The sequence below is a fragment of the Bradysia coprophila genome, unplaced genomic scaffold (assembly GCF_014529535.1).
Source record: "Bradysia coprophila strain Holo2 unplaced genomic scaffold, BU_Bcop_v1 contig_94, whole genome shotgun sequence".
Taxonomy (NCBI): domain Eukaryota; kingdom Metazoa; phylum Arthropoda; class Insecta; order Diptera; family Sciaridae; genus Bradysia; species Bradysia coprophila.
The window spans coordinates 3537794-3558513 of NW_023504022.1; the positions used below are offsets into that span (position 1 = coordinate 3537794).

Below are 20720 nucleotides of genomic sequence, written 5' to 3' on the forward strand. Positions count from 1 at the left end.
TCATAGCTCCCAAATACGTGACTTTTTAGGAAAACCATGAAACACATATCGACTAGAATCTAAAACTCTATAACTTTGTCTTTTACACGAGGTTTCTATCTGCCGTATTTTCCGAGTTATGGCTGACATAGCTCGCACTTAAAACGCTCATAGCTCCCAAATACGTGACTTTTTAGGAAAACCATGAAACACATACCGACTAGAATCTAAAACTCTATAACTTTGTCTTTTACACGAGGTTTCTATCTGCCGTATTTTCCGAGTTATGGCTGACATAGCTCGCACTTAAAACGCTCATAGCTCCCAAATACGTGACTTTTTAGGAAAACCATGAAACACATATCGACTAGAATCTAAAACTCTATAACTTTGTCTTTTACACGAGGTTTCTATCTGCCGTATTTTCCGAGTTATGGCTGACATAGCTCGCACTTAAAACGCTCATAGCTCCCAAATACGTGACTTTTTAGGAAAACCATGAAACACATATCGACTAGAATCTAAAACTCTATAACTTTGTCTTTTACACGAGGTTTCTATCTGCCGTATTTTCCGAGTTATGGCTGACATAGCTCGCACTTAAAACGCTCATAGCTCCCAAATACGTGACTTTTTAGGAAAACCATGAAACACATATCGACTAGAATCTAAAACTCTATAACTTTGTCTTTTACACGAGGTTTCTATCTGCCGTATTTTCCGAGTTATGGCTGACATAGCTCGCACTTAAAACGCTCATAGCTCCCAAATACGTGACTTTTTAGGAAAACCATGAAACACATACCGACTAGAATCTAAAACTCTATAACTTTGTCTTTTACACGAGGTTTCTATCTGCCGTATTTTCCGAGTTATGGCTGACATAGCTCGCACTTAAAACGCTCATAGCTCCCAAATACGTGACTTTTTAGGAAAACCATGAAACACGTATCGACTAGAATCTAAAACTCTATAACTTTGTCTTTTACACGAGGTTTCTATCTGCCGTATTTTCCGAGTTATGGCTGACATAGCTCGCACTTAAAACGCTCATAGCTCCCAAATACGTGACTTTTTAGGAAAACCATGAAACACGTATCGACTAGAATCTAAAACTCTATAACTTTGTCTTTTACACGAGGTTTCTATCTGCCGTATTTTCCGAGTTATGGCTGACATAGCTCGCACTTAAAACGCTCATAGCTCCCAAATACGTGACTTTTAAGGAAAACCATGAAACACGTGTCGATTAGAATGTGAAACTCTATAAATTTGTCTTTTAAACGAACTTTCTATCTGCCATATTTTCCGAGTTATAGGTCCCATAGCTCAATAGATTAACACGCTCATAACTCCGAAATTATAAGCTTTTATAAAAATTCCTTCAAATTAGTTTCTTAGAATTACGTCCTTAACATACCCTGAAAATTTCAGCCAAATCCACCGGTAAATTAAAAAGTTTCGCCGTAACAAAGTAACAGAGTAACAAAGTAACAGAGTAACAAAGTAACAAAGTGACAAAGGTTGGTAAAATTCATCAATTTCAAAATGTATGAAAATGAATTTCTTCATACAAATTTCTGCAAATTTCCAAGTTTTGAAATTTAATATCTCGGCCAAATCTTAACCTTATGAGGCGTGTGATAGCTCGTTGAACTCGTATGGACGCCCAGATTACGAATAAAATACTTTGGGGGTAGTAGGAGCAAAGGGGGAAAAGTAAAAAAGTTCGTGTATATATGTTCCTCAGTCCTGCGGAAAATTTTTTTTGTCAAATTTTTCAGTGTGAACGGACTTGCGTCACGGCCCTTCACTAACGTAGGGCCATGATTAAATATTATAGACAGTTTTATTGTATGTATTGTTGTAATAACAAATGATATACTTAAGTCATGAACGTGGTAAGCATAATGTTGAAGTATATACTGTAAATACAACTGAATTGTATATTGCGGTACAAACAGTAGTAAAGACTTGCCATAATGAGTGTTTTTGATTTAAATCTCATTCATTCATAATATTTTATTCCTTTTTACTTTAACAAGTGGTGCTTTTTATATATGTATATTTTTCTCAAAGCAGCGGGTAACATTTTTGAAATGTCTACAGTAAACTCTTGTTCCTCTAATGGAATTGGTATTTTTTTGGTGGTAAATCTTCTAAGTTGGGAAAATTGTCTGTGTTGATAAATTCAATCAATGCGAACACTGGTTTATGAATATAGACAGTATTTTCAGAAAATATTCTCGTATTAATATTTTCATTATTGTCTGACTCTTTGTCGTCATAAATTAATTGTTTGAAAATTCCAATTGCTTATTCCTAGTTCTGTGTATAAGCTTCTTGTTAATGTAACATGCATGTTCTCTACTAAAGGTAAATAGCCTACTCATACATATGTAGTGAATCTTGTACGTTTCATATGTGCTTTGGTGCTCAAGATTGTTCTCTTCAAAATCATTTATTACAATCGCTGTATCTTCCATTAATTGTATTTATCGCATACGCGCGTTATAAACAAACATTAAGTTCATTTTTGCCGGGTTTTAAACGAAACGTTAATTTAATCAAACTGAACGAAATCTGAACGAAAAATTTATGACTCCTAGTGCTTATAACAGAACATTATTTTAGTTTGTGTCGTTGTAGTGGTGTCGTTTTCGCTTATGCGATAAAATATAATATTCGTAGCGGAATAACACTCGCACTAATACAGTCTTGTCTTACACATACTCGGCAAGCCTTATTAGTGTAAGACAAGACTCTATTAATGCTTGTGTTATTTTCCGCTACGAATAACATACTAATATTCGACATGGACTTTATTCATTATATTGAGATTCATTTTTGATTCGAGGGTACATTTATAAAGTAAAATTTGATTGCTGTTTTAATACAACAATTTCGTTCCGGTAGAATTAGGTAATAATTTTATTGGCAAACTGTTACATATATTACAAAATTATCTGGAAACTGAATGCATTGAAATATTCTGAATGATAGTAATCTGAATGTTATTAATTAAATAATTCGGTTGAAAAATGAATTATTATGTTTGCTTCGGCTTAGGTTGGTATTCGAACCAGTCTTTAATCGACACATTACATTCAATCTCAGGGTTGGACCAAACCATAGTATTCACAGAGCATTTAACAGTTCGGTCACCCATGAATTCGGACACAATCCCATTTCGAATTAAATGTATATCATAATGTCCATTTTTCCGACATCATCACCCCACAGAGTTACAATTATATGCTTCTTGGTCGCATCCGTCAAACACCAAACTTTCGCGATGATGCCCATAAAATCTTCATAATTTTTTCAAAATATTGAACTTTTACCACACTTATCATCCATTTATATATTCTCCAATCCATTAATATCTGAAAATAAAAATGCAGCTTCTCAATGGTGTCATCGTAGATTTCATTGATCGAAGTATTACCATTAAGGCCAGGTGAAGGTGCTTACTATCGTAAAATTTGTAAACAAATTCACCTGGCCTTAAGTGAAATGCATAGAGAGCGACCAGTATCACTTCGATAATTCTGATGAATTTATAGTTTCCGGTTTAACAGTAAAATTTTCCATTTCATATGTATGGGACACCTACAGTCAGTAACAGCTAATATCCAGCCAATATAAGGTATTTCAAATTAATTCACATTCCAATATTCCACATACATTCCATAGATGTCAAAACATTTTGGTTGAGTTCTTTAAGAGTTATTTTTTTGAATTCGAATTTTTTCATTTTTGGACATTCACCAAATGTACTTACTATGCACTGTTTTTACCTAGATTTGAAACAACAACTCCTTGCGTGGAATAAAATTGTTTCAAATCTAGATAAACTCCATTTAAATCAAATTTATAGGTTTTTATGTAAAACCAGCTACATTTTGTTACACAAGCGAAAGAAGCAATACACACACCATTCTATAGTATCGACAAGTACCAACTACACACACATATGTAGTTCAGTTTATGCCGCTATTTAAGGGGGAGTTGTGAAGACCAGTACGATACTTTTCAAACGATTTAATTTTTTTTTTCAAAATCCTATTTCTTCTTGAATTTAAACAACACACTTTCAGAATATATTGAATTTATGGATAATTTTGACTTTTTGAAAAAATGAGTTTAAAATTTTAGAAATATTGAAAACTTTTGGAAAATTTGATATTTTTTCCTAACAATGGACTTATCTAAATTGGCGAAATAAAGTCAACCAGCTTCATGGAACTTCATTATAATTTGTAAGATTTAATTACATTTCATGGAATTAAATTCAAAAATTATGAATTTTTGGAAAATGTAATAGTTTTGGAACGTTTATCATTTTCGCGTTTATTTAACAAAATTATTTACATTCGTTGAAATAAAGAAATTACTTTCACGAAAGTTCATTTCGAATATGTTCAATTTATTGTGATAGTTACAATTGCAACGTGAAATGTACTGAACCCACTGAACCCTACATGATGATCATTCTGAAAATTGTGGAATGCATTCAATCCATTGTCTTTTTTTGACATTTCATATTTGAGTTTAGAAAATTTTCGATTCTCACTGCAGAACTGGTGCTTTTATGTCCATTAAACAAATTTCAAATTTTATAAAATTTCGATAAGTTCTTGTTCAACGTTTAATTGTTCAGTCGTGAATCTTTTTAAAATAAATTAACTAGTGTAAGCAGCAAGAAATCGGGAATTTCTACCTTGTGAAAATTGTTTTTATAGTTCCAACTTCAGCACGCATTATTTCCATTTTCTCCAGATTATTTACAAGAAATTCGTTTTTGTTATAAATGTTGATCTATTTCAAAAAAAGTGTTAAAATTTTGTGAAGTTTGAGTAAGATCTTAAGATCATAAAATCTAATTTAATTTGTGAACATCACACGAATCCACCGATCTATATTTTTGTTTTCATTGTGACAGGTCTTTGGGTAAATTGTTGTCTTTTTTTGTTAATGAAAGTTGTCCAACACACACTTACACAGAATATTTGAACCAGAATATATGGATATATGTTTTATGTATATGTGTAAAAAAATATGTGTACAACAAATGTATGTGGAATATTGGAATGTGAATTAATTTGAAATACCTTATATTGGCTGGATATTAGCTGTTACTGACTGTAATGTAAGATTATTAAAACTAATTACTAAATTGCAAATTAATTATCACTAATATGAAGAATTAGTATGACTTCTCCGTCACATGCATCCTTTGTGCGTTCTATTAGTTGTGTTTCGTATAAATCTTCACTCCATTGAACCACTTTGATGCTAAAAGTAGGAAAATATTAATAGCCACGTCACAGTGAAAAGGGCACTTCAATAACTTACTCATCCAAACCATTCGCCAATTTGAATCCTTCGTCTTTCAAACATGCCATTGTTATCTTCACGCGTGAATTACGGTCATGTATGGAAAAACTGTGTGCGGCTAGACGAACAGCCCACAAGGCCAATCCACCCGTACCAACGATCAAGATCTTGCAAACGTAGTCGGGTGCATTCTGTTCGAATAACTGCGAAACGGCTTGGCTGGATTCCAAGATCGTATTCATTGCCAATAAGGCTCCGGTCGGTAACATAGCCGCAACGCTTAATTTCAATTCGTCTGGCACGACAATTAGATATTTCAATTCGGGCACCACAATGTATTCCGCATAGCCTGCAGGTAGATCTTCGAATGGATACAAAATTACCCGTTGACCGACACGAAAATCGCTGCTGCTGCCAACATTGCCACCCAGTTCCTCAATTATTCCGGCTACTTCAAAGCCGGGAAAAAGTGCAGCATCGCGAATGCCTTGATGTGCTGGAGATGTTGGTTGTGGCGTATAGTCGCTTATTTCGGACGACAGACTGTGGAACTGGAGAGGGATGGTGTTCTTTGACGTTGATAACAGGCGCCGGCATAAACGACTTTGATTCGTGCGCCATTTAGAGGTGTTTGTGGTACTTCGACAGTGTTGAAGACGCAGTCTTTTAGACTGGGCGACTCGATGGATACCTGTCTGCATAGTTTATTCATTGTAGTTGTTTTGTGGCGATACCTTTCAGACTTGGTGAATGTGCTGGAAGAGAAACAGACAGACTTATTAGCCTTAAGCACAGGCAGGAAACACATTTCTGTTAAAAACGGCAATTATTAGGGGAATTTGTGAGGCAAGTCAACAGATTTGTGGAAGTAAACTGAGAATTTGAATTTTATGAGACGGATGGTTGTCTCATGACTTCATCTTCTCATGACACATCTGGCGAAAAAGTAGATAAAACGAAGATTCAGAAAAAGAATCATCAACCGAAACGGTTGCAGCCTTAACCACACCAGAAAGCAACAAGCGATTAAACAGTCTATCAATTTAGAGCAGAGTGTGTGTGACATATGGGCAACTGTAAACAGTTCTTGAAATGAATTTTCAAAATAATTTGTTATCTGATGTTTACCGATTTCAAAACGAAAGAAAACGTCATTTTTAATGCTGAATTCATGAGCGTTGATTTCACTCTCCTCCTTTCCTTTCCTCATAATTACGGAAGTTATGAAAAGCACCTACAAGTAAATTAATTGTCGAAGCGACAGCGGACGCTGTGACGCTAGTTACTCTCTCTAAAAAAAGAAAGAATCAACGAGAGGAACCTATCAAGGCAGAGTAAATAGTCCGGGCTGCTATGTCATCTCGCTCGCTGGCGAGTTTTAAAGTATTTTGACTGCAGTATGATTAAGGGGTCAAAGTTTCCGATTTTCTTTGAATTCTAGCTTTGGGAAGAAGATGAACCATTCGCAGTGATGGAATTCTAGGAACTGACCTCCAGACATCTCAGACTTTCCTCAAGTCCAGAAGAAAGTTCGAAAAAACCGGTGGAAGTACTCACCATCCTAGAGTTCTAGCACTGTGAAGAAGGGTGACCCTTCGGAGAGATGCAATTCTAGGAACTGACATCTAAACAAATCAATATTTCCTCAAATCCAGAGGCAACAACAAAAAACTGCTAGAAATGCTAGTTTTCCTTGAGTTCTATCTTTGGGATGCATTTGGGAAGACTCAGACCCAGTCATATAGTTACATGACATTCAAAGGTATCATAGTCTTGTAATTTCTTGAGAAAAAATCGTTCAAATCGTTCGAAACGCTTATGAATTCCTACATTTTTCTGCGAAAAAAACTTGTGATGAAAGTACTGGTGCTTCCTAGAGCTGTGGCTCCCAATTCTTTTATATGTCAGAGCTCGGCCAGCTATCGTTGGTAGGGTATAAAATTACCTTTCCAAAAAGCCCCCACACTTCAAAATTGAATAAGAAATGGCCAGGGAAATGATTCTCAAAGTTAGCGGTTTTTTTAGCCACTTTTCCGGGAATCCTCCATAGACTGGGCAGTTTTGGTCCCTTGACAACAAAAGTTGTTCTATGAGTTTTAGGTATTGGACCAAAGTTTCCGAAACCGTTGAGACCACTAAAAAATATGTCGATTTGACGGAGATATGCGAGTTTTAAGTTTTATAGTAAAACCGGTTTTAACCGGTTATTACCGGTTCGTGAGGACCAAGAAAAAAATTTAGTTCGGAAACTTTGACCCCCCAATTATATGCTGCAGTCGAAATACTTTAAAATTCGCCAGCGAGCGAGACGAATTTTTCTGACATAGCAGCCCAGACTAAAAGTAGACGAGACATTGTTCACCATTGACAATCCACCGGAAATTATTCTATTACGAAACTATGCTTCAATACGAGAGTTCATCGATCGTATCACCAAAACTGATATCAAATGTTTTGGATGTTTAATTGAAGTAACTTGCGTCACCCATTCCTCTTTTGAGGTTTTTCGACATCGATTCGCTTATTATTCGCAGTGTAATATTGCTATTATGTTCTCTATCAATTAAAAAAAAAAAATCAAGAAAAGAATTCTCTTTCAACTAAATGTGTTCCCGGCTAATTGCAGTCTATCTTGATTTCTTTGTTCAATAAATAGTTCAAAAATGCTTTTAAAAATAAAGTAGCGGAAATTATTTACTGTCTTTATCGCCATTCATTATCTCTGAACAAATAGTGTGGCTTTTGTAGAAGAGATTATTTAGCAAAGTTGTTGTCTTATCGATATTTTCGATTTTAAAATTTCCTCATCCGACTTTTTGCTTCATAGATTTCAAATGTTAGTTTTGTTTAACTGCTTGAATTGAAGCCGAAATCAATAACAATCAGAGCCGGACCCAGATAACATTTTACAGTGAGGTGTTAGGAATTCCGCGAGTGTTTTCACTGTTCAAACTGAAATGAATCTAGCAACCTCTTGAATTGAAAATGGTCAACGTAGACCTAGACGTTGCCTTAAATACGAGGTGCTTGTGTGAAACAGATTCAGAATAAACATGAACGTTAAACGGGCAGCATGCCCTAATAGAAGTGTTTCATTCTCAAGTAGAAAGAATTTAGCTTTCTGGCACTGACAAAGTGCGGGGAGAATATCCCTTCCAGTGGCTAGAATTCTGTTGTTAGTGTAGCTGTACCGGCCTATATCTAAAATTTCGAACATGGCGACCGAGACAGGACCGGTTCAGTCGCGCTGAAGTAATCAGAGATTTGGACCAATGGTGTGAAGAGTTTGGTCATTCCTGAAAAATTGGTGCACTCACTGACTACGAATGACGATTCTGGTCAACGAATTGAAATGTTTGCACAATCGACAGAGGGTTTGGTCATTCGGGGAGAAGAATTGGTTCAATCTTTCAATGGTATGAAGAGTTTGGTCATTCCTAAAAAATTGATGCACTCAGTGACTACGAAAAAGGATTCGAGTCAACGAATTTAGATGTTTGCACAATCGACAGAGGGTTTGGTCATTCCGTGAGAAGAATTGGTTCAATGTCATAGTCAATGTATAACCGGGGATTTGCATCCGGCATTGGAAAGACGAAAATTGAAATGATGGGAGAAACAAAGGCAGTGGAATTGGCTAGTGTGGTCTCCTCTCTTCGCTCGAAAACCACAGATGGGAGTGTTAGGAATTCCGCGAGTGTTTCCACTGTTCAAACTGAAATGAATCTAGCAACCTCTTGAATTGAAAATGGTCAACGTAGACCTAGACGTTGCCTTAAATACGAGGTGCTTGTGTGAAACAGATTCAGAATAAACATGAACGTTAAACGGGCAGCATGCCCTAATAGAAGTGTTTCATTCTCAAGTAGAAAGAATTTAGCTTTCTGGCACTGACAAAGTGCGGGGAGAATATCCCTTCCAGTGGCTAGAATTCTGTTGTTAGTGTAGCTGTACCGGCCTATATCTAAAATTTCGAACAGAGGTGTAGGCAATATTTTTGGCAAATTATTTTCAGGACTATTCATTTCCAGCCCATAAAGTACGTGCTCCCTTACATAAGCAAAGATTCGAATCTGGACCATTTGTTCAGCTCAGAGCGGTACCCATTATTGATTCATAAAATGTCGTTAGTTTCATATTGTTATTGAGGTTAGGGTGCATCGAATGAATAGTTAGTTGTGAGCGGACTGAACTTTATAAAATGAAGAGCCCACATGCATATCAGTCTATCATAAGGCCGCGGTTTGCAATCAATTTGTGCTACCCGTCTCATTTGACTTGGCTTACATGCTTTACTCTTTTCTGTGGCCGGTTACCTGTCGAAAGCGTCTTCAGGTATTTTTGGTGAAAGCTTAAAGCTTTGAGTTTAGTTCAGTAGAACTTAAAGTATTCAATTTGTAGGTCATTCGTGATTTTACATCTCACAACCTTCTAATAATTTGGAAAAAAAATTGTTTTATTCAAGCTGTTCTTAGTGGCGTGTAGTGGAACAACTAATGAGTGCTAGTTCAACTAGCCGGTGTTACCACCACACAAATGTCCTGAGGCCGAAACAGTTGCCTTCGCTTCGATAGCTCTTTCTATCACCTCACTTCGCTTGAAATGTAGTGGGAAAGGGAAGAGAAAGTCAAACTCTGATATTCTTCGCTTTTCGCTGTTGGGCTTGTTAAAAAGTCAAAAGTGAGACATGGTAGTTTAATTGGTCCGTTTTCAAAACCCTAATAACGTACTTATAATACCGTACGCTCGCTCAATTGAATGTTTTATCATGAACACAAAAAACATTTGTTTTACGGCTTGAGTCCAAGAAAGGTCTTAGGGTTGGCCAAGACGAATGGAATTTTAACATAGAATTCCTGTTGAAAGGTCTGAAAGTTCACAGTTCGAAAGGTTTGAAACCGCGGCCTTATATGAGAGACTGATATGCATGGGGGCTCTCGATCGTTTAGACAAAATATATTTTTAAGAAAAGTATTCCACAATTTGTAACGTACAGAAAACATCTCCACAAGAAGAACATTTGTTAAAAAATCGAATTTTGCTCGTACTTGCTCTAGGTATTTAACTCTATGTGAAAAACAAATTTGGAAAGACGAATGTAATGTGTGTGTGTGTGAATAGATCCGCTTGAAATTAATCGATATTCTATCATCCACTCTGATTCATGATGAAACGACAACGTTAACCTAAATTGATTTCTGTAGACACATTTGAATTTAATTCGATACGCGCCGATATATTGTAAAATGTTGTCCGTGTACATGCCAATCAGACAATGTGTACAAAAAATAACAGAAATTCCTCTAATAACTTTACATTCAACGATGAGATTGATTGAAAGCTAAATTTAGTTTGTCGAAAGCTTTAATACAAAATTAACAATCGATTACATTTGATTGCTCTGCCAATACGATAATTCAATCCAAACCAGTCAGAGGTCAGTGTAATAAATTCATAAAATCGAACGATCGGAAAATACACTTTTTCGGACCATATGTACTTCATCGAGAAAACAATTTGTTGCTACGGCAATTAGATAGATAACTAGCCACTTCAACTAATATGATCAAGGCAAGTCATAATACTTTTCCATTTGATTTGGAAATACGGACACCTGAATTTCACCACTGTCCATGGCGTAGAAATGAAGTACGAGACCAATTTTCGTGGGAATCTTAAATGACTTCATCGAGACGCGCATGCGAATCATTCCTTTGCTATTTTCATAACGAATTAAAACTTGAAAAAATAAATTATCACTTTTACCATATTCCAACTTTCAAATTCGATATTTTAATTTCACTGACTTCTTCCACTTTCCCACCCCACATATTGAATTCTTTTTTAACCTGTCTTCGGCGGAGTCATTGGTTCACTTTAGCGTTTGCTGGCCCCATATCAAAAGTAAATTTTTTGACCCGCCCCTTAAGGTAGCTGCCGAATCCTACTTCTACTCACAAAAATGATCTCCAAAACAGAATAATAGACGCGGCAATAATTCGGAATTTCGCTGCCAATTTCACTACTACACCGAGATTTTTAAGATCGGGAATATTAGCAATGGAGACGGTCTTAAGAACTAAAAGCGGTGATGACGAAAGTGACGCCCGAAAGATGCTCATGCTACATGCGTCAAAAGCCGATGCCAACCCGAATATAGTGTCGAATCTGTTTGTACACTGCTCCAAGATGACAATTAGACGGGAGATACATACCCAGTTAGAGGATTGGAAGGTTGCAGCTATCGAAGTTATACAAAACAAACATGTATGATTTTATTGATACCCACATAACAGTAAAAGCTATTTTCGTCGGGTGTAAATTATTTGGAGTTTTCAAATATGCATGATTTGCAGGTAAATGAAGTGATACTCAGATGCATTGAGGAGTATGGCGTAAACGTAGAGCAGTCGACTAGTGGTGTGGTTAAAATTGTTTATGTTAACAATTCTTGCCAAAATTTGAGAGGCTTTTCTGGTATTAATGAAGTGTACATAAATGCCGTCCATTTTCTACTGTCACTTCATGTGTACGATGCGATAATAGCTGACAAACACGATTTAGAACTACGGCTGCAGGTTGACATCATCAACGTGGCTATCCACGAGTTGGCTCATTTGCAACTACGCAAAGTAATAAATCTACTTTTAAACTAAGAACTAATTCTTATAATTCGCTTCATATTTTAGGCGATGAATGATTTCAACACCAGTTACCCTATATTAGCGAAGAGTAATGCACTTCCCGACAACTATTTAGAGTTCGGAAGGTACGTTGAGGAGCAGATTTTTGGGGCTCCAGTAGATTGGATGGAGAGCGATGTTGATGTCCATTATTTAGAAAGCATTGTGTCGTCAGTCAAAAGCGATAGCCCGATACCAAAGTTAACGAATGTGGACGAAATTATTGTGCGTGAATATCCACTTTTAATGGCACTAGATTATAAGAATTCACAATCCTATTGCTAGACCGATCCGGTTTGAGATGCATATGCCGATTTGCAAGCTAGTTTATATAAAAAGAAGAGTAGTGAGTAGTGAAGTTGTCGACATTTCACTCATTTTTTGATGTCGTCACACCCCAATTTATTTTTGCATGTACTTAATGGTTACGATGGAATTAAACGAAAAACTTGGATTATTTACTTTTCTCTTATCTTATCTTATTGATCAAAACTGTGACATGAGCATTATGCAATGACAACTGCCTGAAAAAACTTCTCCTTTCTCGTCGCATATTTAGTTTCTCTTCATATTCTCTTTTGAGAACATAATAGCAAACAAAATATTTGTCTGTAAAGTCCATTCTCACGAAGAAAGCAATGTTGCAAGAAAAATCCTTTCGATAGACATAGACATCCCCCATGTGGAAGTAAAAGTGGACGACCAAAGCACAGTTGGACTGGCCAAATATGCGAAAACGACAACAGCGATTCGGGACGCAAGAAGAGAAAGAACGAAATTGCAAATGTGAAACCCGTAACAAGACCCTGAAAGTTAAAATAACTAAAAAAGTTTGCACACATTATAGTCGTATGTAAAAATAAAGAGAAGAAGAAGAGACATCCACATCCACGCAAACAACTTGTCTGTAAATTTAGATTCAATTTTAGAAGAATTTTTTGGATATTGAAATTTACCGCTAGAGATTTTTCAAGACTAGCTGCAATAGGCACATGTCTTTTACCTACAATTATTAGTCAAAATATTGTTCCTATTTAACGTGCGATCTACGAATGTATTTGAGGCACGCACTCTACCAAGTTAAATGCAAGGTTCTGAAAGAACAGGCTAAGACACCCACGAAGGCATAAGAATGCAAAGTATGAGTTCTGTTGATTTTTTCCATACAAAATTTTTAGTACACAACAATTTCTCTTCAGAGTCAATGGATGAGCCACAAATATATTTTGCATTCTATGCATTCGTTATCAACTCAGATGTGTTTTAACCTGTTCTTCTTTCAGAACCTTGGTTAAATGCGCCAATTCATTTTAAAATTGGATTACTCCAACTAAAATCCAAGCCAATGACAACCAGATGACGCTGTGTTACGCAGGACCAGTGACCAGTGGGACCACTTTCTATCCTCTTGACAGATGACGCAAAACATTGTAATTCAGAAGTAATAAAAGGTTTGTGATTATCGAATCACGTATTTTCTTATCGAATATTTTGAATTAACTCAAAGAATTTAAGCAAATTGCATAAAATATCAGTAAATCGGGTGTGTATTAAGCGATACAAATTGTCGATTCGTTGGAAATATCTTGTGCAGTGAATCAAGAAGTAAAAAATCGCAGAGCCAAAAAAAAACAAATAAATTGTTTCTTCTTCTTGTGTGTCAGTATTCGTGGTGATCTTTTGGCAACAATAATATTTTCAGAAATAATTTCCAAAGTTCAAACGGCCAAACTCTTTAATTATAATTTGCGCGATAAAAATACGATTCTTGTATAGCGTTTAATTCATGAATTCGGTGGTGATGCAATCAAAACAATACAAATTATACTGAGAGAACTACGGCATTTTTTTGGCAAAAGTCTTAGCAAAACTTTTACTACTACTAATATATGAATTTGTGTCAACCAACGCACTTCAAGCAAAAGTGCTTTTAATGACAGCTGCCAAATAGAGTACTATTTTGTATGAAATTTTATCCCCACTCTTTTTACAGTGTAAAATTTTGTATGAAGCACTGTCAAGTTTCAGTACCCTATTTAGAGTACCACTTTTGCTTGAAGTGCGTTGTGTCAACACAAAAATTATTTGTGTCTCGTGTCCGTATGTAAAATCACAAAAATTATTTGTGTCAGGAAATTTGTAAATTTTTTGTGTAGAAATATTATTTGTGTGGAGTATTTACAAAGCAGCATATAAGAGTTGGAAATAGTTGAAAATGAGTTCAATGAATTTCTGCTATGATTTCCAAGAGAAAATAAAATAGATAATAAAGATACAAAATTTTGCTCTACTTTTTTTTAGAGATAACTGCCTGTAAGATAAATAAATGCATCTGTTAATTGAGAAAAGCTTGGAACGTGTAAGTTCGAATTAATTAAAATGTTTCAAATCTAATGGTAAGTAGTTCCTACTAGCTATCCACAACGTAAAATCAAGATTTAGACTCGAAAAGTTAATATCAGATGAATCCCGCTTTTCACGACGAAAAGCGGGGAACACAGACACAAAAAATTTACAAATTTCCTGACACAAATAATTTTTGTGTTGACACAAATTCATATATTAGTGGTAGTAAAAGTTTTGCCAAAACTTTTGCCAAAAAAAAATGTCGTGAGAGAACTCATTGCATGGGTGCTGAATACGTATTTGGGGAAGTATGTGGAAAATCTCAATACAGCACAGCTAACCGTTGCTCTATTGTCAGGTAGGAATAGTGGAACTATTATTACCGTAAAGTACCTACAGTGCATATGTCGATTCTTATGTACAAAATAGAAAGTTTCCCACATAAAAATCTATTTTAGGTAAAATTACGTCATGTTTTGTCTCATCTTATTCATGGTAATTATTTTAAGCGCCTTTTAGTGTTATATTAGATTCATTGATTTGAGTGAGTGAGATTGTCAATCAATTCTCGTTTAAAAATTGTTGTTTGTCGTTCGGAATTTTTGATGTTGTGAAAAAGTTGTTATTGACATTAGAGACGTTAGATTAGAATTTCATAATTCTACGCAAAGATCAACGATCGCAAACCGGTCAATGTATAGATTATCGGAATTCTTTTCACGTGATATACCATCGGGATTATAAATCAAAATAAATGAAGTTACCACTTAAGTAAGTTAAGTCTTATCTGCGTGTTTACATTTTTAACAGTGGAAATGTTTATCGTGAATGCAGGTTTTGCGCGCGCACAGTCTATTTTTAGACCCGTACGAAGTACTGGGGTCTTATGGGTTTACGCATACGTTTGTAACACGTCGAATTGGACTCCCTGAGTAAGGGGAAACCTATTGTGGTTGTCTAGAGATGCCAAATCCGCGGAAAAAAAATGTCCGTCTGTCCGTCTGTCTGTCTGCACGATAACTTGAGTAAAACGCATCCGATTTTGAAAATTCTTTTTTTTCCCGTTTGGTAATGTCAAAAGACAGGCTAAGTTCGAAGATGAGTGATTTTGGATCGACCCCTCCCGAGCTGTGGCCCAATAAGTGCTTTACGGTTTTTCGAAGATATCTCCGGACATTTAAACGTTAAACTTGTAACTGATACGTCAAATAAAAGGTATTTACAATACCGATCGACAAAAAAAAAGTTTATGGAAATCGGATGACCGACTCGTGAGTTAGACCCCTTGGTGTGAAACAGGCACAGGGCGGCAAGCAGTTTTTGCTTGTAGGTCGGCCACATTTGAACATATTTCGTCTGTTTTAGCTTTATTAGATAGGTATTGACCGTACCAATCAGGGAAAAAATTTTTTATGAAATTATGTTCTCCGGAGCGTGAGCTAGGTCTCTTGGAGTGAGCTCTTATCTGGCTACTCGGAAGTACAGTGAACGTGGTGTATTTTGACAATATCTCGAGTAAATTTTGACCGAATTTCATGATTTTTTTTTTGTTTGAAAGGTATTAACGAATGTAAAGCGTCGGTACTATTTCCGGTCTCCTAACAAAATGGCTGCCGGCGGCCATATTGGATTTTAGTAAAATAGAAATATCTTGGGAAAAATGATACTTAGAGAGTTTCTGTTAACATGGAAATAATTTGTTATGTGTGTGGGGTTTCAGGGATTCCATATACGGACATCTATATATACCTATATACAGCTATATTGAGCTATATACAGGCATATAGAGCTATATAATAGCATATTCCTCTGTGAAATGTTTATTTATAGTGAAATATAGTTAAATATAGCGGTATATAGCTGTTTAAATAGGAATTTATGAAATTTGACTTCGTACGGGGCTGTCTATATTGCCTCCGGCAATTTAGTTGTATATGATAACAAGGCAAAGAGTGGATAATGTAAGTGATTTTAAAGGGAGAATAGCTTTTCAGTAGAGAATGAAGTAAGAGAAATGAAGAGTTTCACATTAAAGGCTTTTGATACGAATAGGTGTTTCGTACGGGTCGGCGTTAGCTATGTTTCAACTGTGACTTATGCGCAGAAGTTTGACCGAATGGAATCTTTAAATTTTACTTGCTATAGTCAGTTGTAAAGACGAATTTCGTAGTATGAAAACTGTAATTCGTTGTAGAAATTACCTGTTCAATGTCCGGAAAAAGGTGGTAAAATTACGGGGAACTAACATTCTCTGCGATTGTTCCATTAATTAACGATTAATTGACCCACAACAACCCTTAGCTCCATAGAAATCTTTAACGGTTATCCCCACATAACGATTCAATCTGTCACTTCTTTTGTTTGATGGATCGGCTAGTGTTTGATATACCAAATCTTTTACTTCTTTAGTTTTACTATACGCTTTGGTATTTAAGAGAACCCTAGCTAGAGATCATGAATCGTTATTGACGTCGTTGTCTATAACAGATGATTATAGCCGTTTACATTTCTTAGGTGCATTTTGTAACCGACAAATCCATAATTCGCCTAAACATTTGACTGATTTTTTGTTGTTGTCAATTTTCAGGTGAGGTTGAATTGGAAAACCTCTCATTACGACGCGATGCCTTACGTAATTTGGGTCTGCCATTGCAAGCTCTCAGCGGTACGGTAGGAAAAATTAAACTTCAAATTCCAGTACGTCAATTTCGAACAGCACCATGGTGCATTTTAATTGAAAATGTTTATGTCGTCGTTGGACCGGTAAATTTAGACGAGGTACAATGAATTGAATTTCCATATTTTCTGTTGCCTAAACGAACGAAAAAAAAAATTCTCTTTCGATAGTGGGATGCCGAAGGAGAAGAACAAGCCGATTTAGATTTCAAATTGTCTCGCCTCGATGGCCTCGAAGCAAAGTGGCGTGCAAGCAGCGAGGCATCGATGGAGGGCGGTTACTATGCCTCATCGTATTCCGGCTGGTTGAGTTACGGCACATCGTTGATGACGAATATCGTCGACAATTTGGAATTGAAAATAAGAAACGTTCACATTCGCTATGAAGACTCGATCACGATTCCGGATCAACGGTTCGCCTTTGGCATCAACATTGAATCGTTGTCGGCACGGAGTTGTGATGCGAATTGGACGCCCGGCTATACGACCGCTTGGATAAAAGATTCGGCATCGTACAAATTGGTTGAATTGGAAGCAATGTCCTTTTACTGGGATCCGTTGCATAATAATGAAATTTTTGGTGATATTAGTTCTAATGAATTGGCCGAGACAATTAGTAAGAGTAAATTTACGCATCAATATGTTGTGAGTCCTGTCTGTGCGCAGGCACACTTGAAACGAGATCGAAGTGAAACGCCGCTACGAACCCGAAGTCGGCCTCGATTAATTTGTGATTTAATATTAAACGAAGTGCAACTAACGCTGAATGATGTGAGTGTCAGCAAGCTTTTTCCCTCATCAATCATAATGATCGGTAAACAAATTTCTTTTTCACTTTCCAATTTCAGTGGCATAGCCAAATGGTTGGTTGTGTGCGAGGATTGGATGACATTGCCAAATATCGACGATTTAAGCTGTTACGTCCGATGCATTCGGTACATGAAGGACCAAGAGCTTGTTGGTTGTATGCTGCTCGGTGTCACGGATTCCGGCGCATCAGTGCAGAGCGACACTGCAAAATAGCCAAAGATAATCTCGAATACATTGAGATCTACTCGAAAATCATTAAAAATCCCAACGAAGTTCTGACCACCAAATTGAAGGAGCACAAGGATGCAGTGGAAAAGGAACGGTCATACGATGAACTCAAACTGTTACGAGAGGTAAGTAGACGATCAATTCTCATTCATTTCTGGTCTTGCTATTGAAAACGTTTCCTGTCATAGATTTGCATGTTACGAATGCCAACACCCGAAGGTTTATCCAACGAAACGAATCAAGGACGCAGTATGCTAGTCCAATGGTTTCCACAATGGTGCACCGAAAAAAAACGAGCCATCAGAACAGTCGGAGCGTTTGCTGCGACTGAGCCCCGTACAAACCCGTATATCTATTGCGTACGTGACCCTAGTGCGTCTGTCACCCTACTTTGACCGTAAGCCTATGCGCCGGTTAAAGTAGTTAAAGTAAAATTATTATGTAATATGTACATCTTAGAAATTGCGCATAGCGCAATTACGAAGCCCCGTACGACGTTCCTTTCAAATAAAACAAAACTTTCAAATAGCCCTAAAATTTTAATTTATTGAGTATAAATACACATAGGGCCTAGTATCGGCCTCAGTCCGAGGATCCAATTTTTTTTTCAACTACATTCTATTCGGCCTTTGATTACCTTCCAAATGAAACAAAAATTACGAAAAACGGATGAAATTTGCTCGAGTTATATGTAAAATACACATAGGGCCCTAGTAGCGGCCTTAGTCCGAGGACCCAAATTTAATTTTTTTTCAACAACATTCTATTCGGCCTTTGATTACCTTCCAAATGAAACAAAAATTACGAAAAACGGATGAAATTTGCTCGAGTTATATGTAAAATACACATAGGGCCCTAGTAGCGGCCTTAGTCCGAGGACCCAAATTTAATTTTTTTTCAACAACATTCTATTCGGCCTTTGATTACCTTCCAAATGACACAAAAATTACGAAAAACGAATGAAATTTACTCGAGTTCAATGTAAAATACACATAGGGCCCTAATAGTGGCCTTAGTCCAAGGACCCAAATTTAATTTTTTTTCAACAACTTTCTATTCGGCGTTCGATTACCTTCCAAATGACACAAAAATTACGAAAAACGAATGAAATTTACTCGAGTTCTATGTAAAATACACATAGGGCCCTAGTAGTGGCCTTAGTCCAAGGACCCAAATTTAATTTTTTTTTCAACAACTTTCTATTCGGCGTTCGATTACCTTCCAAATGACACAAAAATTACGAAAAACGAATGAAATTTACTCGAGTTGTATGTAAAATACACATAGGGCCCTAGTAGCGGCCTTAGTCCGAGGACCCAAATTTATTTTTTTTTATACAACATTCTATTCGGCCTTTGATTACCTTCCAAATGAAACAAAAATTACGAAAAACGGATGAAATTTGCTCGAGTTATATGTAAAATACACATAGGGCCCTAGTAGCGGCCTTAGTCCAAGGTCCCAAATTTAATTTTTTTTTCAACAACATTCTATTCGGTGTTCGATTATCTTTCAAATGAAACAAAAATTACGAAAAACGGATGAAATATACTCGAGTTATATGTAAAATACACATAGGGCCCTAGTATCGGCCTCAGTCCGAGGACCCAAATTTATTTTTTTTTTCAACTACATTTTATTCGGCCTTTGATTACCTCCCAAATGAAACAAAAATTACGAAAAACGGATGAAATATACTCGAGTTATATGTGAAATACACATAGGGCCCTAGTAGCGGCCTTAGGCCAAGGACCCAAATTTAATTTTTTTTCAACAACATTCTATTCGGCCTTTGATTACCTTCCAAATGAAACAAAAATTACGAAAAACGGATGAAATATACTCGAGTTATATGTAAAATACACATAGGGCCCTAGTAGTGGCCTAAGTCCAAGGACCCAAATTTAATTTTTTTTCAACAACATTCTATTCGGCATTCGATTACCTTCCAAATCAAACAAAAATTACGAAAAACGAATGAAATTTACTCGAGTTCTATGTAAAATACACATAGGGCCCTAGTAGCATTTCACTTCTAAGGCCCTAACTCACGGTCCACTCACCCGATTTTAAAAAACTTTTTTTTCCTGGATTGGTTTTGACAATGCCGTGTCATTTACATTTCCATCGTTTATTTTGCCATAAATATCACCAAAAGACCTTAAATCACTTAGGTGGCCCTAACTCACGAAGGGCCGACCCGAATATGCCCATCTTCGAACTTAGCCTCACTATTTCGACTATCTTTCAGGGAAAAAAAAATTTTTGAAATCGGATTTGATTTACTCAAGATATCGACGTGACAGACGGACAGACAAAATTTTTATTGCAGATTCGTCATCTATGAACATAGGCAAACACTTTGCCCTTACCGTCTGCTTCGAATTCCATCAATTACACACGGCATCGTAATCCTATAAGCCCCTTTGTACTTCGTACGGGGCTAAAAATAGCAGCTACCCAGAGACATTCATAAGGCATCAATTGTTTATAGAACAGCCAGCAAAGGATCCATTCACCGGGAGGCTTCCAAATTTATTTGTATTATGTTGGTACTCTCTTTTAATTGTAAATTTCATAAAATCAATGGTGAACATCCAAACTATGATAGCAACTCTGGCAATAAAACCTGTGGACAGAACAGAGGCAGTTTATTTG

General features: G+C 36.4%; 1 protein-coding gene and 1 pseudogene across 1 annotated transcript; one reads left to right on the forward strand and one right to left on the reverse strand.

The window, feature by feature from the left end:
- Positions 1–5150: 5150 nt before the first annotated feature.
- LOC119084990 lies at positions 5151–6103 on the reverse strand (annotated as a pseudogene).
- Positions 6104–7871: 1768 nt separating this feature from the next.
- LOC119084991 lies at positions 7872–12451 on the forward strand. Its single transcript, XM_037195159.1, has 3 exons — positions 7872–11586; positions 11676–11951; positions 12009–12451. Exons 1-3 carry the CDS (start codon positions 11380–11382, stop codon positions 12285–12287), a joined length of 762 nt encoding a protein of 253 aa, XP_037051054.1. The 5' UTR covers positions 7872–11379; the 3' UTR covers positions 12288–12451.
- Positions 12452–20720: the final 8269 nt, after the last annotated feature.